This window comes from Aulonocara sp. 'chitande type north' Nkhata Bay, linkage group LG14, assembly GCF_057382095.1.
Source record: "Aulonocara sp. 'chitande type north' Nkhata Bay isolate Kocher_YH1m ecotype deep benthic linkage group LG14, A_spYH_male_GT1.1, whole genome shotgun sequence".
NCBI lineage: Eukaryota > Metazoa > Chordata > Actinopteri > Cichliformes > Cichlidae > Aulonocara > Aulonocara sp. 'chitande type north' Nkhata Bay.
In genome coordinates this window covers 40612439-40630088 of record NC_141357.1, presented here as the reverse complement: position 1 = coordinate 40630088, position 17650 = coordinate 40612439, and the positions used below count along the sequence as shown (strand labels likewise).

Genomic DNA, 17650 nt, shown 5'->3' with positions numbered 1-17650 from the left:
CCATGCTCCCGTATCCAGCTGCTCGGTTTACTGTAACGCTGTTTCATCTTCAGACATGTGACCACAGACCTGTGGCCACGGTGCTGAAGGCCCTTCTATCCTTTGTGTTGGCCCCAGTGTGTTGATGCGTGCTGTATAAATACAACAGTAATGTGCAAAAGTCTTGAGTCAGATGTTCTTGTAGTTTTTAAAGTTCCCTTGAGCAACAGCTCTCCAGCAAAGAAGCCGTTTTAAACTGTCTTTAGGCTCTTTGTCAGCAGCAGCCTGTCATGCCAAAGGTAAAATCAGAGGAAGCTGATCATGTTCACTGAAGCCTCGGACGGCTTTCAGGAAGCCGTGGGCCTCCTCAGAGCCGGACCTCACTGAAGCAGTGTGACAGGGAACAGAAACCTCCAAGCCCGGAGATCACACCAAACAAACACAAGTTTCCATGGATGTTTAAACATGAGTCAGATTTATTTCTGTTACATTTCAAAGGAACAGAAGACTTTCAGCTAAACGAAGATCAAACAATTTAAGATGAGGACACGAGACTGAAACATCATCAAAGACAAACACCAGTTTGGTTCAAAGGTTAAACGTTGGGCAGACGTGACGCTACTACAGAGCCGCCTTCAGCTTCACCCAGAAACACGGAGACAAGAACAGGAAGTCGTCAGGGTCTGATGACAGAGACGAGTCCAGAGGACAGCAGGGAATAACGTGGGATGCAAACAGGCTGGAGTCTGGATTCATTTTACCTCCAGACGCTCTGTTTGTGCTCGGTTGTGTTCGCTGATTCGTCAGTGACCACGGTGACCTCGCCAACACCTCTGGTCCGAATCATCAGTGGTTACTGAAGACGTGAGGTTCGTAACGGGACTTTTAACATCTGGTTTCCTATAATGGTAAAAACAGTCGGGAGTGCTGTGACGACCGCAGACCAGTGTTTGTGGTGATGTTCAGTAGAAGGGGGAGGTGCCGTTCCAGGCGATCACAGCTCCGTCCCACTTGGTCCTGATGGTCATCTCCAGTGAGGGAAACCGTTTCTCTGGATCTCCTCCATCTCTGGACGACGCCTCCCAGTGGTGGGAGTGAGTATCTGTACAGGAAACAGGAAACAGATGGTGGATGAAGCACGAGAGGGATCCCGGTCAGACCTGCAGACGTGCGACCGCAACGCTCACCGACTGTCAGCCTGGCCGTCGCTGTCTGCGAGCTCTGCCCACAGTAGTAGTACAGCTGGAACAGATGCTCCGCCCTCCAGTCTGACAGCAGCGAGCGTGTGGCGCTGAACAGGACCGAGCAGCTGCTGTTGATGCTGCAAACCCACACCGGGAACCTGGGAGTCTTCAGCATGCTGCCCACCTGCAGACGGAGGGAGACAGGCAGGGGGCGCTCTTCTGACTGTAAGAACTCAGCTGTTTAACTTAAAGAGCCTCGTGGAGAAAGTCTCTGATGTAGGTGGAGGTGGTTGGTCAGTGCCTAATGGCACCTGTTGGCTAATATTAGTTTTTGGTTTTGTTTGAAGGTGGAGAGGGTGGAGTGCTTGGATATCAGCTAACAGGGAGTGTTTAGCAAGCTGCATCCATAAAATGATGAAATCCTAGTATCGCTCTCACCCAAATTAACGGTACACCCGCATCAACGAGGCCACGCCCCTAACAGAATGATCCAGGTGGATGAGTGATAACACATTATCCACAGGTCCTCAGTCATGGTTATCGTGGAAAGAAAAGCATCTGGACTACTTGGAGGCGTTTCATCTGAGAAGCTTCTCCAGCTCTGAGGCAGAGGATCAATAGGGGATCCACGACCCTCTTAGGGACACTCCCTATAGGGCCACCATCTGCTCTCAGAACTGAAGAAGCTTCTCGGATAAAACGTCTTCAAGAAGCTTAAAGAAATCCAGACGCTTTTCTTTCCATGCTCCTTAGATCCACCCTATTAGAGCACTTGGCTCTCGCTCTGCAGGCCTACTTGTTGTTCCTAGAGTATTTAAAAGTAGAATGGGAGGCAGAGCCTTCAGTTTTCAGGCCCCTCTTCTGTGGAACCAGCTTCCAGTTTGGATTCAGGAGACAGACACTATCTCTACTTTCAAGATTAGGCTTCAAACTTTCCTTTTTGCTAAAGCATATAGTTAGTGCTGGACCAGGTGACCCTGAATCCTCCCTTAGTTATGCTGCAATAGACGTAGGCTGCCGGGGGATTCCCATGATGCATTGAGTTTTTCCCTTTCCAGTCACCTTTCTCACTCACTATGTGTTAACAGACCTCTCTGCATTGAATCATATCTGTTATTAACCTCTGTCTCTCTTCCACAGCATGTCTTTTATCCTGTCTTCCTTCTCTCACCCCAACCAATCACAGCAGATGGCCCCGCCCCTCCCTGAGCCTGGTTCTGCTGGAGGTTTCTTCCTGTTAAAAGGGAGTTTTTCCTTCCCACTGTTGCCAAAGTGCTGCTCATAGGGGGTCATATGATTGTTGGGTTTTTCTCTGTATCTATGAAGCGCCTTGAGGCGACTTATGTTGTGATTTGGCGCTATATAAATAAAATTGAATTGAATCCACAGAGCCCAAACGGTGTGTATCAGGCTGTAATATAATGGGTAAACCAGTAAAGGACACAGTTTTACTGGTTTCTGCTGTAGTGAAACGACCTCACAGCACCACGAGTTGCTTCCCAGCCTCAGCTCACAGCTGCCGGCCGTCAGCTGTTTAAAATGAGAAACTGAAGGACTAAAGACTGATGAGAGCAGCATAGACGGATGTAACACACACCTGAGGCACACCTGAAAGGTTACTGTGAGTATCCTGATTACATCAGCTGTGCTCTGCTGCTTCCTCATGTCACCGAAAGACCTGTAATCAACACATAGCTGTGAGTGTGTGTGTGCCAGCGGTGCTCGGTTACAGGTCTCTACCTGCGGCAGCGCACCGCGCTCCATCTCCTCTCGACTCCAGCGCAGATATCCTACATCGCTGCGGGACAGGACGCCCTGCAGGGGGCGCTGCAGAGGCAGGCCGTCCTGCCCGAAGTGCCGCATCCCGTTGAAGAGGTGCGGGCTGGCTCTGCCGGTCAGTAGCAGGTTCAGCAGAGCCTGCATACACAAGCAGAGACCTGGAGGCTCCTCCCACTTTGCACTCTACAGGTGCGCACGCTCGCAGACGCTCTCAGGCTAACAGAGACGCTCTGATCGTTGAGCGGTCAGCACAAGAGCTGAGGCTGACGGAGGCGACATCAGCAGGAAACACAAACGAGCATCCATGTCTGATGATGTCACTGTCAGCTGTTTAGCCCCCCCAGCAGATTTTTACTTCCCATGGTGCTCTCTGATTGAGACATTTTTAGCTGAACACAGAGCGACGAGGAAGCTGCTGAGTGAATGACATGAGTGGGCGGAGCACGCATGTAAAACGACACACCTGTGACAGGTGCGGGCCTGGTATCTGATAGTGCACAGGTACAAACGCCTTACACAAAGATTTCTAAATGAAGTCTGGCAACATGAGTCAGGTGAGCTCTTACCTGCCGACAGGCAGAGCTGCCCGGGCTGAGGTGCAGCAGGTATGACGTAGGAGAGTCTAGGTCCTGCCTCAGCCTGTGAGGAAGAGGACGCACATGGTCAACGGCTCAGTTAACCAGCGGGCTGTAACAGACTGTTTCCTGTCGGGGGCGCTAACATCGCAGAGCTTCGCTGTGTGGTTACCTCTCGATGGTACGGGAGCAGATGAGGCTGTAGAGGAAAAGGATGACGCCATGACTGCCCTCCTCCTGAAACTACAAGACAACAGGTCATACCCCATGCACAGGGCAAACGAATTTTATTTGATTAACTTATTGATATTATTGGCCAAATTTCATATACATAAGTCGAAATTTTCTAACGCAAAACCATCCTTTCGGTGCTTTTTAAATGAAACCAAACAATATGTTAAAACCATACAACATTCTCAAAATCAAAAAGCTGTCAAAACCATAAACCTATGTTCCCTGTTCAATATCATGTGATTCCCTGTGTCTATTTTGCTTTTTTATACGAACCCCCTGACATTGTGTTTGCTATTTTGTATTTGTATATCTGTATTTTGTGCTTTGTCAATAAAAAAAAAAACAAAAAAAAAAAAACAAGACAACAGGTCACGTCGCACGGCGGGCTCCAAACCACCCGAAACCTTTCCGACAGCGGGCCGACGGAGCTCCACGTCCGATCGCAGGCCGTATTTTTGTGTAGTCGTGTCACGTGCGTAAAGATCAGTGCTCGTTTTTCTCACCTGAATCCGCATTAATGCAACAAGCTGAAGAGTTAGCGCTAAGGTAAAGTGACCTGATTCTGGCGTCCTGATTGGATGCTGTACTCACGCACTGGATGTGGTCGAGGATGAAGTTGGTGATGGCGTCCTTCTCGCTGAACGTGAAGAGCTGCAGCTGAAAGACATGAAAGAACAGACGTGACGAGATGCTGGGGACGGAGCAGCGGTCGCAGCGCTGTGAGGAAGGGCGGTACCCTCTCTGTGAAGGTGTCCAGTTTGTTGTCCAGGTGAGATGTGATGCAATAGTCTTCGGTTACCAAGGTGACAGTCGCGCTCGCCTCCTGGCCGGCCAACCAGAGGCTGTCGCTCAGGGCAGCCGCCAATGCTCTGTCCTGCTCCCGCCGTCCTACCTCTGTCAGACTGGAGGGTGGACAAAATAATAGAAACACATTAGAGTTGTGGGGAGCCGAGGACACCAAAGGTCAAAGGTGACGCAGGATGCTGGGTGCTAAACTGACGCGACTTCAGAGAACCGCTGGGCACAGAGAAAGACCAGTTACCGTCCCACTGTTCCCATTTTCTGTCATGTTCATTTTTCATCATGTGACATCTCACCTTTACCATTTCCACGCCAGAGAGGCCTCACCTGTGCAGCGTCTGTCCGTCTGAGGTGCTCTGTTGGGTGAACAGCAGGTGCTTAATGATGCGAGCCTGGACGACCATCTGAATGGCCCGAGCCCCACCCTGAAACACACACCTGACCTTAAAAGATGTAATATTCTGGGCGGGGCTTGATGCTGATGGGTTAAAACTGCCAGCCTATCAGGAGTGAGATGACGCTCTTAGTCGTGTCCGGGAAATTCTGGGCTTTTAATGTTTGCTTTGAACTCTTTTTGTTTACACTATAAAAACCAAGTTAACATTTATTCTGTATTTTCTCTGATCTACAGGGTCAAATGTAAACACCCACTCAGTCTGCTATTAAGTGGTGCTGAAGCTTCTGCAGCACAGAGGTTGGTTAGAGGACGTTTGTTCAAAAGCAACACGGTGAGCGCATTCTGTAGTCTACCTGCCCTTTCACACGGGACGCGGCACGCACCGCGCTCTGAAGCCCGTTCATTTCTATTGCTCGTGCTGCACAACAACGTTTTAACGCTGCGCTGAGCCAGGAGTGCTCACACAATCAGCGGGTGAATTTTGACCGCCGCGCGCTGTGACGTACCTTCACGCAGCCAATAAAAACGAAGCCTACAGCTGCGCTACGTTCAACCACGCGAAGGAAAACGTTGTGTGGAGCTTGGTAAACTTTTAGGCCCAAGTGTCCGTGCGTTCCTTTCAGCGGCTCTGGGCACCTTGGGAGGAAAGCAGTGTTGTGGAAACGACACACGTAGTTACCTTCTTCTTTATGAACGAGTGATACATTTTTTTAATAAATTTGAGAGGGTCTTAACAATTGAATCAGCTGTGTGACAGTGAAAGTAAGAACGTTCAACATTATTTATCAGGTACATCACTGAACTGGAGGATAAATAACACTCCTGTATTATATAGAATATTATAATGTAAAATTTATCAAAAAATTAAGAAAGGTTAAAAAGCTAAAGGTTTAGTTCGAGTTTCTGCTTTTCTTTTCCTGATATTCATATAACATTTGTAAGGAAATATTAACTTTAATTCCTCCGTTCCCTTTCTCTCTCTTTCCTGATTTACTTCTTCAGACTTCATCTGGATGCAGGTCTGGAGTTGGTGTGTGAGAGAGTTCAGCATCCTGACAGCCTGATGGATGAAGCTGTCTCTCCGTCTCAAACAGCTCTAACTACATGCTTTAGCAAAGAGGAAACTTTGAAGCCTGATCTTAAAAGCAGAGTTGGTTTCTCACCCCATCAGCCTTCAGAGCGTATGCGAACTCGGAGTTTGGTTCCCTGAAGTGGAAGACTGCTTTCCTCCACTCGTAGTCGAAGACACGAAAGTTTCCACCCAGAAGAATCCTCCTCAGGCTCTGACATCAACACAGAGACAGGTCATCGGTCAGTCGTTTGTCCTGAATGCAGCCTGACGGGGAACAACAGGTCAAAGCAGCTCTGAACACTCCCTGCTCTGTTCAGACCTTCTGTTTGCTACAGGCAGCCAATGATAATAAAACTAGTGTAAAGGAGGAGGAACTAAAACTGTTTGTTTCAAGCAGAAGTCTGACTGCATAAAGATAACATCATAGAGCTGGAGTTTCAGCACCTGCACACCTCCATCCTGGTATCCTCATAAACCCCGCCTCCCTTTAGCCAAGTGGAGGAGTCGCATAACACGGCTGATCTGTGGTCAGGTGAGCTCATCGTGTTTACAGGAAAACAGGTCACCTGACACCGCTGGGTGTCAGGTGACCTGTTTCTGAATCCTTGTGTTTACCTCAATCAGTTGGGGGGTGACCGGCGTTCCCCCGAGCCCCGCAGAGATGGCCAGCCTCCGGGGGATAGAGCAGAGGGCTTGAAGGGTCCTCCGGGGTGGAGGGGCTTCCTCCTGCTCCTCCTCTTTCTCCACATCCAGCAGCCTCTGAGGAGAAAGCGAGACAAACAGCTGCCTTCGACCATTCAGTCACAATGAAAAAAACACTTCCCACAGCTTCAACGCTGAACAACGGAAACATCAGATTTACAGCAAACCTGCAGTCACGTTACTCAGGAAGGCGTTTACCTTTGTCTCCCCTCAGTGCACACACCAAAATAAATCAATATGAGCTCCTGGACAGCTGATGAACAGAGCGGAGCGTGAGGGTGACACTGATCAAACACAGTACGTGGTGGTAGTAAGTGCAGTAGTATTTTCTTAGAGGTGACTCACGTGAGGATTCCTGCTCACTTCCTGCCAGAGCAGCTCGATGTAGTCCAGCCTGCGGTCTGACATCACTGACTACAGCTGAGGGACGGCCCTTACTAACACTACAGCGGAGCCACGGCGAGGATGACGAGCTGCTCCTTCATCCTGTCTGAAGCTGCAGCCTGACTGAGTGTTACACAGTCAGCTGAAAACTGACCTGAGTGCAGTGCAGCGGCACCACCAACAGAGGGCAGAGCTGATCTATCTATCGCTCTATCAGGCGTGATGGATGCTGAGAGAGGGTCTCTGAGTTACTGTCAACATTTCAAATTCATTTCTAGTTACAGAAACAGAAATATGCTTTCTTTTGGAAACAGTGGCAGTCTGAGTCAAACCCAGACTTTTGAACCATCAGCTGAAGAGCTGTTAGCTGAAAACTCTGCACACCTCAGCATGCTGTGCATGGATATGTATGCTCACCGTGACAGCCGTCTTATTTTCCTGTCATGTTTTTGGATATGCGCAGACTCATGTATGGAAGGTGTCTAAGTCCTGCCATTAATTAATGCTTCGATCTTAAATATGATCAACCTATCTCTAATGATCAGCTATGTACCACAGGCCTTCAAGCTGGCTGTAGTTAAACCTTTACTCAAAAAGCATCTCTAGACCCAGCAGTCTTAGCTAATTATAGGCCAATCTCCAACCTTCCTTTATATCAAACATCCTTGAAAGAGTAGTTGTCAAACAGCTAACAGATCATCTGCAGAGGTTTATTTGAAGAGTTTCAGTCAGGTTTCAGAGCTCATCACAGCACAGAAACAGCTTTAGTGAAGGTTACAAATGATCTTCTTATGGCCTCTGACAGTGGACTCATCTCTGTGCTTGTCCTGCTAGACCTCAGTGCAGCGTTCGATACTGTCGACCATAATATCCTATTAGAGCGATTAGAACATGCTGTAGGTATTACAGGTACTGCGCTGCAGTGGTTTGTATCATATCTATCTAATAGACTCCAGTTTGTGCATGTAAATGGAGAGTCCTCTTCACACACTGAGGTTAATTATGGAGTTCCACAGGGTTCAGTGCTAGGACCAATTCTGTTTACATTATACATGCTTCCCTTAGGCAGCATCATTAGAAGACATAGCATACATTTACACTGCTATGCAGATGACACCCAGCTCTGTCTGTCCATGAAGCCAGATAACACACACCAATGAGTTAAACTGCAGGAATGTCTTAAAGACATAAAGACCTGGATGGCCGCTAACTTTCTGCTTCTTAATTCAGATCAAACTGAGGTTATTGTACTCGGCCCTGAAAAGCTTAGAAATATGGTATCTAAGCAGATTCTTCCTCTGGATGGCATTACCTTGGCCTCCAGTAACACTGTGAGGAACCTTGGAGTCATTTTTGACCAGGACATGTCCTTCAACGCACATATTAAACAAATATGTAAGACTGCGTTCTTCCATTTGTGCAACATCTCTAAAGTTAGAAATATCCTGTCTCAGAGTGACGCTGAAAAACTAGTTCATGCATTTATTACTTCCAGGCTGGACGACTGTAATTCATTATTATCAGGAAGTCCTAAAAACTCGCTGAAAAGCCTTCAGCTGATCCAAAATGCTGCAGCAAGAGTCCTGACAGGGACTAGAAAGAGAGAGCAGATTTCTCCTGTTTTGGCTTCCTGTTAAATCCAGGATTCAAAATCCTGCTGCTCACATACAAGGTCTTAAATAATCAGGCCCCATCTTATCTTAATGACCTTGTAGTACCATATCACCCTATTAGAGCACTTGGCTCTCGCTCTGCAGGCCTACTTGTTGTTCCTAGAGTATTTAAAAGTAGAATGGGAGGCAGAGCCTTCAGTTTTCAGGCCCCTCTTCTGTGGAACCAGCTTCCAGTTTGGATTCAGGAGACAGACACTATCTCTACTTTCAAGATTAGGCTTCAAACTTTCCTTTTTGCTAAAGCATATAGTTAGGGCTGGACCAGGTGACCCTGAATCCTCCCTTAGTTATGCTGCAATAGACGTAGGCTGCTGTTGTGATTTGGTGCCATATGAATAAAACTGAGTGTAAATGAATGTTGATACTTACAACCACAGACTGTGACTGCAGCCTGCAGGAAGAACACAACAGGATAAATCCTTCAGTCTGAAAATATCTGTGCAGTTGTCTCTCTGAAAGCCTTCACACACCTGACACATAAAATCCTACAAATATTTTATGTGTTCTAAGTGTTTTTGGGACTCATCTGTTCATGCAGCAGCAACAAAGAGGCTCCATGTTTCTGATTGTCACATGTCGATGTGTCTCTCACAGCTCTACACACACTGATACTGACACAGTAAAATAATTGTGTTTGACCAGATTCAGCTCCAGGCTGTGCCACGTGCTGATATGCGGAGCAAAGCTTCAGCTCCTGGACCAGACCAGGAAGTCCTCACTGATGCTGCTGACGCTTAGAGGACAGAAAAATGCCGTACTCAGTGTGTACGAGTTGCACGGCCAGTTCAGAACCAGAAAATTCAGGATTTTGTGGTGTTTCTTTGGCGGTGTGTGTAGGCCTTCAGATTTGGGGAGCAGATCGGATTTTTTGAAGCAGGAAGTGAACTTTCCTTTGGTGCTGCAGCTCCGACACCTGGACCAGGATCTGCTGAATCTCTGCCTCCATCTGAACACACATCAGTTCATCAGTTCACAGGAAACACCACAGCTTCAGTTCCTCTCCTGACAAATCCATCTACACGCTTCACTGTTTTCACAGAAACTAAGCAGGAAGTATTTAAAGTCTAAAGCAGACACATCTGCTCGACACTGAAATATCTGCTCGTTCTGAACTCTCCATGTCTGGACTGAGACCAGATGTTCCTCTGTGCTGCTTGTGAAACAAACAATACAAACTTATATACATTGTATTGTATGTATTGTAAGTGTCACAGAAATGGCTTATGTATAAAGAAGTTTAATAGATGGTTCCAGCAGTTAAAATGTTCTTGCTTGTACGTTTCTGTGGTCAACATTGTAAGGGTGTGTTTATCTTGTCACAAAGAGCAAGTTTTTGTTACACCGCTATTATCGCGAGGTTTGGGCGTGATAGTATAGGCTGTGAGCCCACGTTTAATAATCACGCTAAGGAGTCCAGCGAGCTATCTGCAAAGGCCTGGTTAGTCTACCAGCGGTACAAGGTATTTGTCATTTGCCATAACTGTATTGTAATATTGTGAAAATTTGTAATGTGTGGTGTTCTAATTATTTTATGTTTTAATTTAGAATGCACAAGACTGTAAAGCTATTCTTCTAGGACCTCCGAAGTGGCAGGCGGCCACGAGGTAATTTTTGTTGTTAAAGCACAAGTGTTACTTTTGATAGACTGAAGCGCTTAAAGCCTTTGTGTTTTATGTTTGTAGTTTTCACGGCGTTCAATAAATGCAGCGAAGCGCCCGTCCTGAAGAAGCCGTGCCTGTGTTGTCATTTCGGAGTTACATGTATCTTACATGACATATTTTCTCAAATATTTATTTCCAAATCATTTTAACTTTTTCTTGTTAAACAAAGACAAATTAAAATAATTTTAAGAAATTTTACAATTTTAAACATCAAGAACAGAAAATTGAGAGAAAAAAATGAAGAAAAAAGTTAGTAAATTAGAAAAAATATTAAATAAATAAATAAAATAAAGTAAAAATAAATAAAATTAAACAATAAATAAATACAAATAAAAGAATAGATGGGGCGGGGCTTAAATCCTGTGCCTACCTTAAAAAAAGAGTAAATTTCAAATTCTTTTCAATCTAGTTGCAGGTGGGTAAATCACATTGTTCTAAGGAAAAGATCTGAGATATTCCACAAAGAGTGTCCACTTGTGGATAAATTTAGCAGGACTACCTTTCACTGTGAGTGAGATCGTCTCCACCCTCAAGAATGTCCGGACAGTATTAAGCCATTGCAATGCAGATGGAGGCGTAAAATACAGCGTCTAGCAAGAAGGGAACAAAAAGCCACGATCTCAGTTTGCTGGGGAGTTATATTAAGAGGGTCTTTGGAACTCCAAATATGGCAGTCAGAGGGTCTTCTCGGATCGGATCCAAAAACCTCTGAAAACCCAAAATGTGTTCAAACATAGAAACTTCTTCTTCAACAGAAGAAAACATATGGATTGCAGGGGGAGGTCACATTGATCTATAATTGAAGGAAAATTTTAGACAAACGGGATTTTGAGAAATGGACTCTGTTTATTACTTTACACCAGGGGTCGGCAACCTTTCTGATGACGAGTGCATCTAAAATTCCCTCAGCAGTCAGTGTGCCATATGATGCATTAGCAATAAATTTAATAACACTCTACACGAACAGTTACACACTATATAAACTTTACAGAATGATATTTGTTCGCAGATGTTGGCAGCTGTCAGCGAATAGTTCTCAGCTATTTTGAAACAAAACAAACACTTTTTATCCATAAATCCAGCTTCGTGTCTTTTCCTTTGTAGCTGAAGTTCGGGAAAAACTGCTCCTTTTCAGCTCAACACGAAACGCGTAATATTTTCTCTGAATACGAGACGATTGTTTTTTACGGGACGTGTGTTTGAATTACGGCCCAAGGGTTTTCACAGATTTCTATTTGTTTTATTTACACGTCACCACGTCCTGATCTGCAGGACCCTCAGTGACCCTCCGACAGTAACGGCAGCTGCACCGTCAGTCACAGGAAGCCTCTTGCTTCTTCTCATGAGAGTAACATCTGCTACCAGCAGCACCGTCTAACTTCAGCAACAAGACCATCATCGTCACCTTGACCTGCTCCAGCACACACCAAAGTGCACCTACATGTCATTGTACATATATCAGCGTGATCCTGAATCTTCGGAGCTCTGCTGTCAGAGGAAAATCGGGAGTATTACCTGTGAATCGGAGCTCGGCGATCCCGCTGTGAGGAAGCGTGTTACCTGCAGTGGTCTGAGTGACGGGAAGCTGTGTGTCCGAGGCCGGACTGTCTGAGCGGGCTCTTTTTACCTCCCACGTCTGACTGCCATCCCCAGGGTCAGCCAATTAACTGTGACAGTATCCCCTCGGGCATTGCGCGCATCACTCCCTGTTCATTCACAAACGGCACAGAGCTCATCGGTGTTGCTCTCACTCCCTGGGGTGTTTCAGGCTTTCCAGCTGATGACGTCTCCGTGTTTGACTCCCTGACGCGTCTGCAGTGTTCAGGCCACCAGAGGCGCGCTCACGGGTTTCGCAGTCGCACGTGCTCATTAAGCTGCAGCTCTTCGGCCAGCAGTAATCACACCCCGTGTCCTGCCTGGACTTCAGGCTGAACATGGTTAAAGTTTAAAGTCCTTCTAAAAACAGCAGATCCAGTTTTCTCCAGCTGAGCTGCCGTCTGCCATCATCATGTGTGCGATGAAATCCTGGCCTTTAATTGGCCGGCTGCTAAAGAGGATGCCACCATTAAACACACAGTGGAAACAAGAGGACAACAGACAGTCCAGTCTGCTCTGTCAGCACGTCCAAACACAGAGGGCGGGCTCGGTGTCACTGCAGGGGGCGGGCCTCATCACAGCGCCCTGCAGCACCGCCAGCTTCATGGCCCCGTTAAAGCCAACAGACGCCATGAGGTTTCAGTCCAAAGGCTCTCAACGCTAATGCCGACCCGATCACAGGCTTCCTGAAGCACCTCGCTCACCGCTGTCGCGGGTTTTCTGCCACGTGCGGCTGAAGCTGCTCAGGATTCAGCACGCTGTGTGAACGCTGCCGAGGGTTTCGGGATATTTCTGCTTTCATGATGATGTGCAAAAATGAGAACATCACCATGGCAACTGATGGCTTTCTGTATTTGGACCAGTAAACATCTGATCAGCCACAGTTACAGGTCATGTCACAGAAAAAAAATAAACTCTGGTCTTTTATATTGTAAAAAAATGAAGTCCTACGTTTGTCTCCTCATCAAACCCGTCAAAGGCGAGGACCTCCACAGGGAGCGTAACCTCCGACCTCCAGGCTCTGCTCTCTGCTGGTGACCTCTGTCCTCGTCATGTAAAGCCCTCAGAAAGATCTCAGAGGAGCAACGGACCAGCAGCTGGTCAGAGATCAGTCACAGAGAGCTGCAGGAACAGAAGAAATCCAGACGTGAAGCCACCAAACAATCAGTCAAACCCAGAAGCAGACGCTCAGATACAGTTTTATTTTCCTAACAGGCACATTTAGCTCGTGATGGTTTGCACAGAAACACACTTTGTCAATGATTCACTGTCCAAAACCTTCCTCTGCGTTCAGCGATCACGTTTGCTTTCCCACACAGCAACACGGCAGAGCCGAGGCATCGCCTGTCCTCAGAACCAAAGAGCTCGGATCAGGACGGGCTCGGCGCCGGATGCGTGGTCATCGTGATCGGTGAAACACAAGAAGCTAAAGGACGAGTGAGCCAGCGAGGACCTAAACATCACAGATCTGCAAAGAAACGAAGACACAGAGGAGCTCGACGGCATCATCTACCACAGAGTAACATTTCAAATCTATGAACTGTTCGTAGTTTCAGCGTCAGAGTCACGATCGTCGCTGTTACTGAGGGAAACGCCCTCACGCTGGTGAAGAGCGAGGGTTCGGCTTCTTCAGTGTGGAACAGACTGTGAAGGAAAGCCGTCTGACAGAGCTGCGGCGACAGGAAGTGGCGGCTGATGAAGTCTGGCGTTCAGGCCATTTTCCCGCTGAGCCGTGCTCCTCTCCTCTCAGTACATGAGGTCGGCCGCCCCGCCGCTCAGCTCCACCTCTTTGTTTTGTTGAAAGGGAAACTGGATTCCCGCCAGTCGGACCAGCAGGGCGTTCAGTCCCTGAAGGAGGAAGATGAGGAAGAAGAGCCAGAAGCATCGGTCGTAGCGCTCGGTGTACGTCTGGAAGATGAAATTCCCCTCATTGAAGTTGGCGATCCGCTCGGACAGACGACTGAGCTTTACCTCCGACACAAACAGGACCATGACGAGGCAGCTGCCGACACCTGCAGGAAACACAGACAGGAACCATCAGGCTTACCTCTGACCTCTGACCCCATCACCCTTAGACACCACCTCCACCTCTGAGAAGGCCAGAGGAGGCGAACCAGACGCCACAACAGAAGGAGTGATGATGTCATCAGAGGAGCTCAGGCGGTGAAAATAAAACCCGTGATGGAGCTTATGGTAACGTGGCTCAGCTGAGCTCAGGTCACATGACTGACAGGCGTCTCCAGTCTGTGCATCACTGGTTCCCCATCCAGGGTTTGGACCAACCATCCAACTGTGAGGAGCACAGGCTCCAACACTGCAGTTCCTCCCCCGTCCAGCGGGGGCAGCAGTGAGTTCGTCCACACAGACCGCTGCGTTAAGATGCTTCAGCCTGATGCATAAGCTGTGTGGTGTCTGTGAATATTGAGCCCTCGTAACACCTGTTTCTACTACACACCTGCATAAACTGTGTTAAGGTTCAAGTTTGCATCGTTAGGGGCGTGGCCTCAGACAGGTGCCGTGGCGGCCTGCTAGGCTTCTGCGGGCCTTTGTGAGTGAAACTGGAGTATTTGTGGGGACGCTGCCCGGCACTAATTGGGGTCTGCGGTTGCAGGCACACATTGGACGGGCCGATTAAGTGAAATGAACCCGGAGAAGGAGGAAATGAGCGGAGGATCGTTGGGTCTTAATGCTCGGCCAGGCCGCCCCCCGCCTGCTTTATCCCTCTCCTGCCCTGGGCTCTGTTATCAGGCTGTTTGTCTGTGATCCTCTCCGAACTCATTTCAGACCATCCATATTTTATATCTCGTTACAGGCTCACAGGGAGCCCGCCAACTGTCCCAGCATGCATTTCAGTGACACTGTCCTTCCTCTGCCCCCCCCCCATCTCTAACAGTCGTGCTTTTGGTCGTATTTTAGCGAACAGCTGTTCTTATCTTATCAGCCCTTCTTCAAATGATGACGTATTTGGCTGTGCTGGGGGCAACCGTGAGGACGGTTATCTTTGACACACGTTACAGTACAAACAAAAGCTTCCCGTGGACTGGCAGGTGAAGCTGTGAGGGTGTGGTTCTCACAGGTGATGAAGGTCCACAGGTAAAGTCCCACGGGGCCTTGCAGCGTCTCGTAGGGTCTGCCGAAGGCGTTGAAGAAGAAGAAGCCGGTGGCCACGGAGGAGAAGAGTGTCACAACACCACAGAAGAAGATGACGGTGACGTGGAGGCCCGTGGGGATGGCACTCAGGAGGTCAGGAAAGACTGGAAGACATCAAGAGACAGACCTGCAGTGAGAGGCGTGTCCGGTCTGCAGCGACCACAGAGGTCACCGAGCCTCGGGACACACAGCCAGCACTTCCTGTTAGAGGGTCAAACAGCAGGGCGAAGACACGCTGACACAAAGCAGACGAGACCGACACAGGAAGAGACAGAAACATGAAAAACAGAATCAAGAGCGCCAACGTGACAGAAAATCTTCTGTAAACTCACAGAGACAGGAAGTGTGCAAAACAGACACAAGAAGTGAACATTGTCAGATATTTAATAAGAGATTTAAAACCAGAGAACACGAGCTGCTGGAACCTGGAGCGTGCTCCACCTCCCCACTAAGTTCAGCTGTGACAGTAACACCCCCACTGCTGGAACACCCACGAAGGCTGACAAACGTCCCACAGAGACGCTGACGTGAAACAAAAAGCTCTGCACTGAAGCAGAGACGCAGGTCCTGCAGGGACAGAGCGGCTTTGTCTCTGCTCGCAGATCCCACGCAATCAGGCGGAAACCTCATTAGTGCCGCGCTGCCCAGGACCTCAGAGGGAGCTGCTTCCTGTCCCAGCGCTCAGAGTCACGTGACAAATGTTTATTCGCCCGTTTGGAAAAGATTATCTGACAGTGGTTTCACATCTGCAGCTGTATTCATTTAACCTTTAATTAACCTTATTTATGAAGGACGCCTGCTGCTGGCCGTGTGTCCGAGCCAATGAGACGAGCTCAGCCTGCGTGACTGTGACGTTCACGCACAGTCACGCAGGCAGAGCTCAGCGTTTGTCTCAAATCAGCATCAGGGTTCAGAAATCATTTTTCTGCCACCCCGGTGACAACAGAGCTCCGGCTCCAAAACCCCCAAATCAGAAATGCTGATGCTGATCCTGGTCTGGGTCCTGGTCCTGGTCTCAGTCCTGGCTCTTCAGTTTATGGAGTTCTGGTTACTATGAAATCTCATCTGTTTGACATCTTGAACTTTTTCAGTTTGCTGTCCCAATTGAATCAGTGTTTTTATTTTTATAGTTTTTTTCAGCTGAAATATTTTCTGTCACAACAATAATGTGATGACAGCAGTCACTGCAGATCAATGAACAGGGTTATTGATTAACCTGATTATTATTAATGCAGAGTTGTTGATAGAGCCGTGAGCAGACTCGCAGCAGCTCGTGCGTGAATTACTGCTCGTGCGCATGCATCATCGGCGATCACTCACAGGAGAAGCGCGCCGCGCGGCCCCCCAGCCCGCACTGCTTCACGCGCTGTCCGTGGAACAGCCCGTAGCTCAGCTCGCCCACGAACTTGTCCAGCTCGGCCCCGGTGGCGTTGACGAGCTCGGCCCCGGTGCGGCACAGCACGGCCCCGCGGAGCCAGAGTGGCAGGCCGGTGGCCACCGCGGCCGTGAGCGCACAGGAGAGGCCGAGGAGCCCGCACACGGAGAAGAGGAGCTGCTTCTGTCTGCCCGGCATGATGGAGGAGGAGGAGCCGGGGGAGGAGGCCACCACCACAACGCCCCCGCCTCCACCTCCGGGAGGAGGGGGGGCCGCGGGAAACGTCAGGTGCCAGCGCACACCTGCGCTGGGTCCATGGCAACAAGGGCTCGGTTTACAGCCAGGAGGTTCGAGTTCTCATTAAAGACGAAGCACGAGACTGTGATGCGCGCGCCCGCAGCAGACTCATCTTTCTTTCACAGCAACCTTACTGCTGAGCGCGGTTTGTGGTCACGTGGGACCTTTTTCAGCCTAAAACCGGCTCTGTGACATATCACGGAGGTGGACAGGAAGTGATGCTGAAATATTCAGATAACGTCTGGAATAAGACTGAAACAGAGGCGGGGAAGGTTTCAGCACACCTGAGTCACATGAGCTCATCACCATGCCTCTGCAGAACTTTTTAATTTAGCCTTTTAAATCAGCTGAAAACTCTAAAACCAGGCTGCGGCCTGGAGTTCCTGACCACTGGTCTAACAGGTAAAACACTGAGAACGGAAGTGAGTGACTGGAGCAAGAAGCAGGAGATATCGCCATCTTTTACATCCAGTCTGTTTTCTTCTATGACACTGTTACACCCCGGCCTAGGCAACCGGAGTGCAACACGAAAAAAATAGAAATAAGGGAACAAAGGCCCCCAAGGTCACTGCTCTTAAGGAGGGCGAACTCATAAAAAAGACTAATACGGGCTAGCGCCCGCCTCTCTCTGCGCAGTGACCTGCTGGGGGAGCAGATCCACGGACAGGAGCAGGGTTGACAAACTGGTGCGGAGATCTAGCTCTGTGCTGGGATGTCCTCTGGAGTCTGTGGAGGTGGTGGGCGACAGGAGGATGTTAGTAAAGCTGACATCCATCATGAACAACCCACAC

General features: G+C 48.6%; 2 protein-coding genes across 9 annotated transcripts; both read right to left on the bottom strand.

The window, feature by feature from the left end:
- Window positions 1-439: 439 nt before the first annotated feature.
- mindy4b (MINDY family member 4B) lies at window positions 440-8433 on the bottom strand. Of its 7 annotated transcripts, none has more exons than XM_086262610.1 (11): window positions 7069-8426; window positions 6637-6780; window positions 6113-6232; window positions 4880-4977; window positions 4488-4653; window positions 4343-4408; window positions 3690-3760; window positions 3509-3581; window positions 2904-3080; window positions 1167-1347; window positions 440-1081 (listed from the first exon to the last, which is right to left on the bottom strand). In XM_086262610.1, the coding sequence occupies exons 1-11, from the start codon at window positions 7129-7131 to the stop codon at window positions 942-944; spliced, it is 1299 nt and encodes a 432-aa protein (XP_086118736.1). In that variant the 5' UTR covers window positions 7132-8426; the 3' UTR covers window positions 440-941. The 7 variants fall into 7 exon arrangements, with proteins under 7 accessions (XP_086118736.1, XP_086118735.1, XP_086118734.1 ...); XM_086262609.1 differs by having other exon boundaries at window positions 3690-3716; XM_086262608.1 differs by having other exon boundaries at window positions 4343-4653.
- A 1313-nt stretch (window positions 8434-9746) lies between these two features.
- Window positions 9747-16996, bottom strand: clrn1 (clarin 1). Of its 2 annotated transcripts, XR_015124790.1 has the most exons (4): window positions 16508-16996; window positions 15112-15291; window positions 11957-14049; window positions 10972-11031 (listed from the first exon to the last, which is right to left on the bottom strand). XR_015124790.1 is itself a non-coding variant. In XM_086262614.1 (3 exons), the coding sequence occupies exons 1-3, from the start codon at window positions 16758-16760 to the stop codon at window positions 13784-13786; spliced, it is 699 nt and encodes a 232-aa protein (XP_086118740.1). In that variant the 5' UTR covers window positions 16761-16996; the 3' UTR covers window positions 9747-13783. The 2 variants fall into 2 exon arrangements, 1 of the variants encoding a protein (XP_086118740.1); XM_086262614.1 differs by having other exon boundaries at window positions 9747-14049.
- Between the last annotated feature and the right edge of the window lie 654 nt (window positions 16997-17650).

What these genes read in the sequence shown, in the direction of transcription:
- clrn1 (XM_086262614.1), bottom strand. Translation starts at nt 16,760, where the DNA reads ATGCCGGGCAGACAGAAGCAGCTCCTCTTCTCCGTGTGCGGGCTCCTC. An exon ending in CCGCGCGGCGCGCTTCTCCT is followed by an intron (nt 15,292 to 16,507) that starts GTGAGTGATCGC and finishes GATGTCTTCCAG; the next exon opens with TCTTTCCTGACCTCCTGAGT. An exon ending in CCTGTGGACCTTCATCACCT is followed by an intron (nt 14,050 to 15,111) that starts GTGAGAACCACA and finishes TGTTTCCTGCAG; the next exon opens with GTGTCGGCAGCTGCCTCGTC.
- mindy4b (XM_086262607.1), bottom strand. Translation starts at nt 7,131, where the DNA reads ATGTCAGACCGCAGGCTGGACTACATCGAGCTGCTCTGGCAGGAAGTG. An exon ending in ACGCTCTGAAGGCTGATGGG is followed by an intron (nt 4,978 to 6,112) that starts GTGAGAAACCAA and finishes TGTGTGTTTCAG; the next exon opens with GGTGGGGCTCGGGCCATTCA. An exon ending in TCCTCGACCACATCCAGTGC is followed by an intron (nt 3,761 to 4,342) that starts GTGAGTACAGCA and finishes GTTGTCTTGTAG; the next exon opens with TTTCAGGAGGAGGGCAGTCA.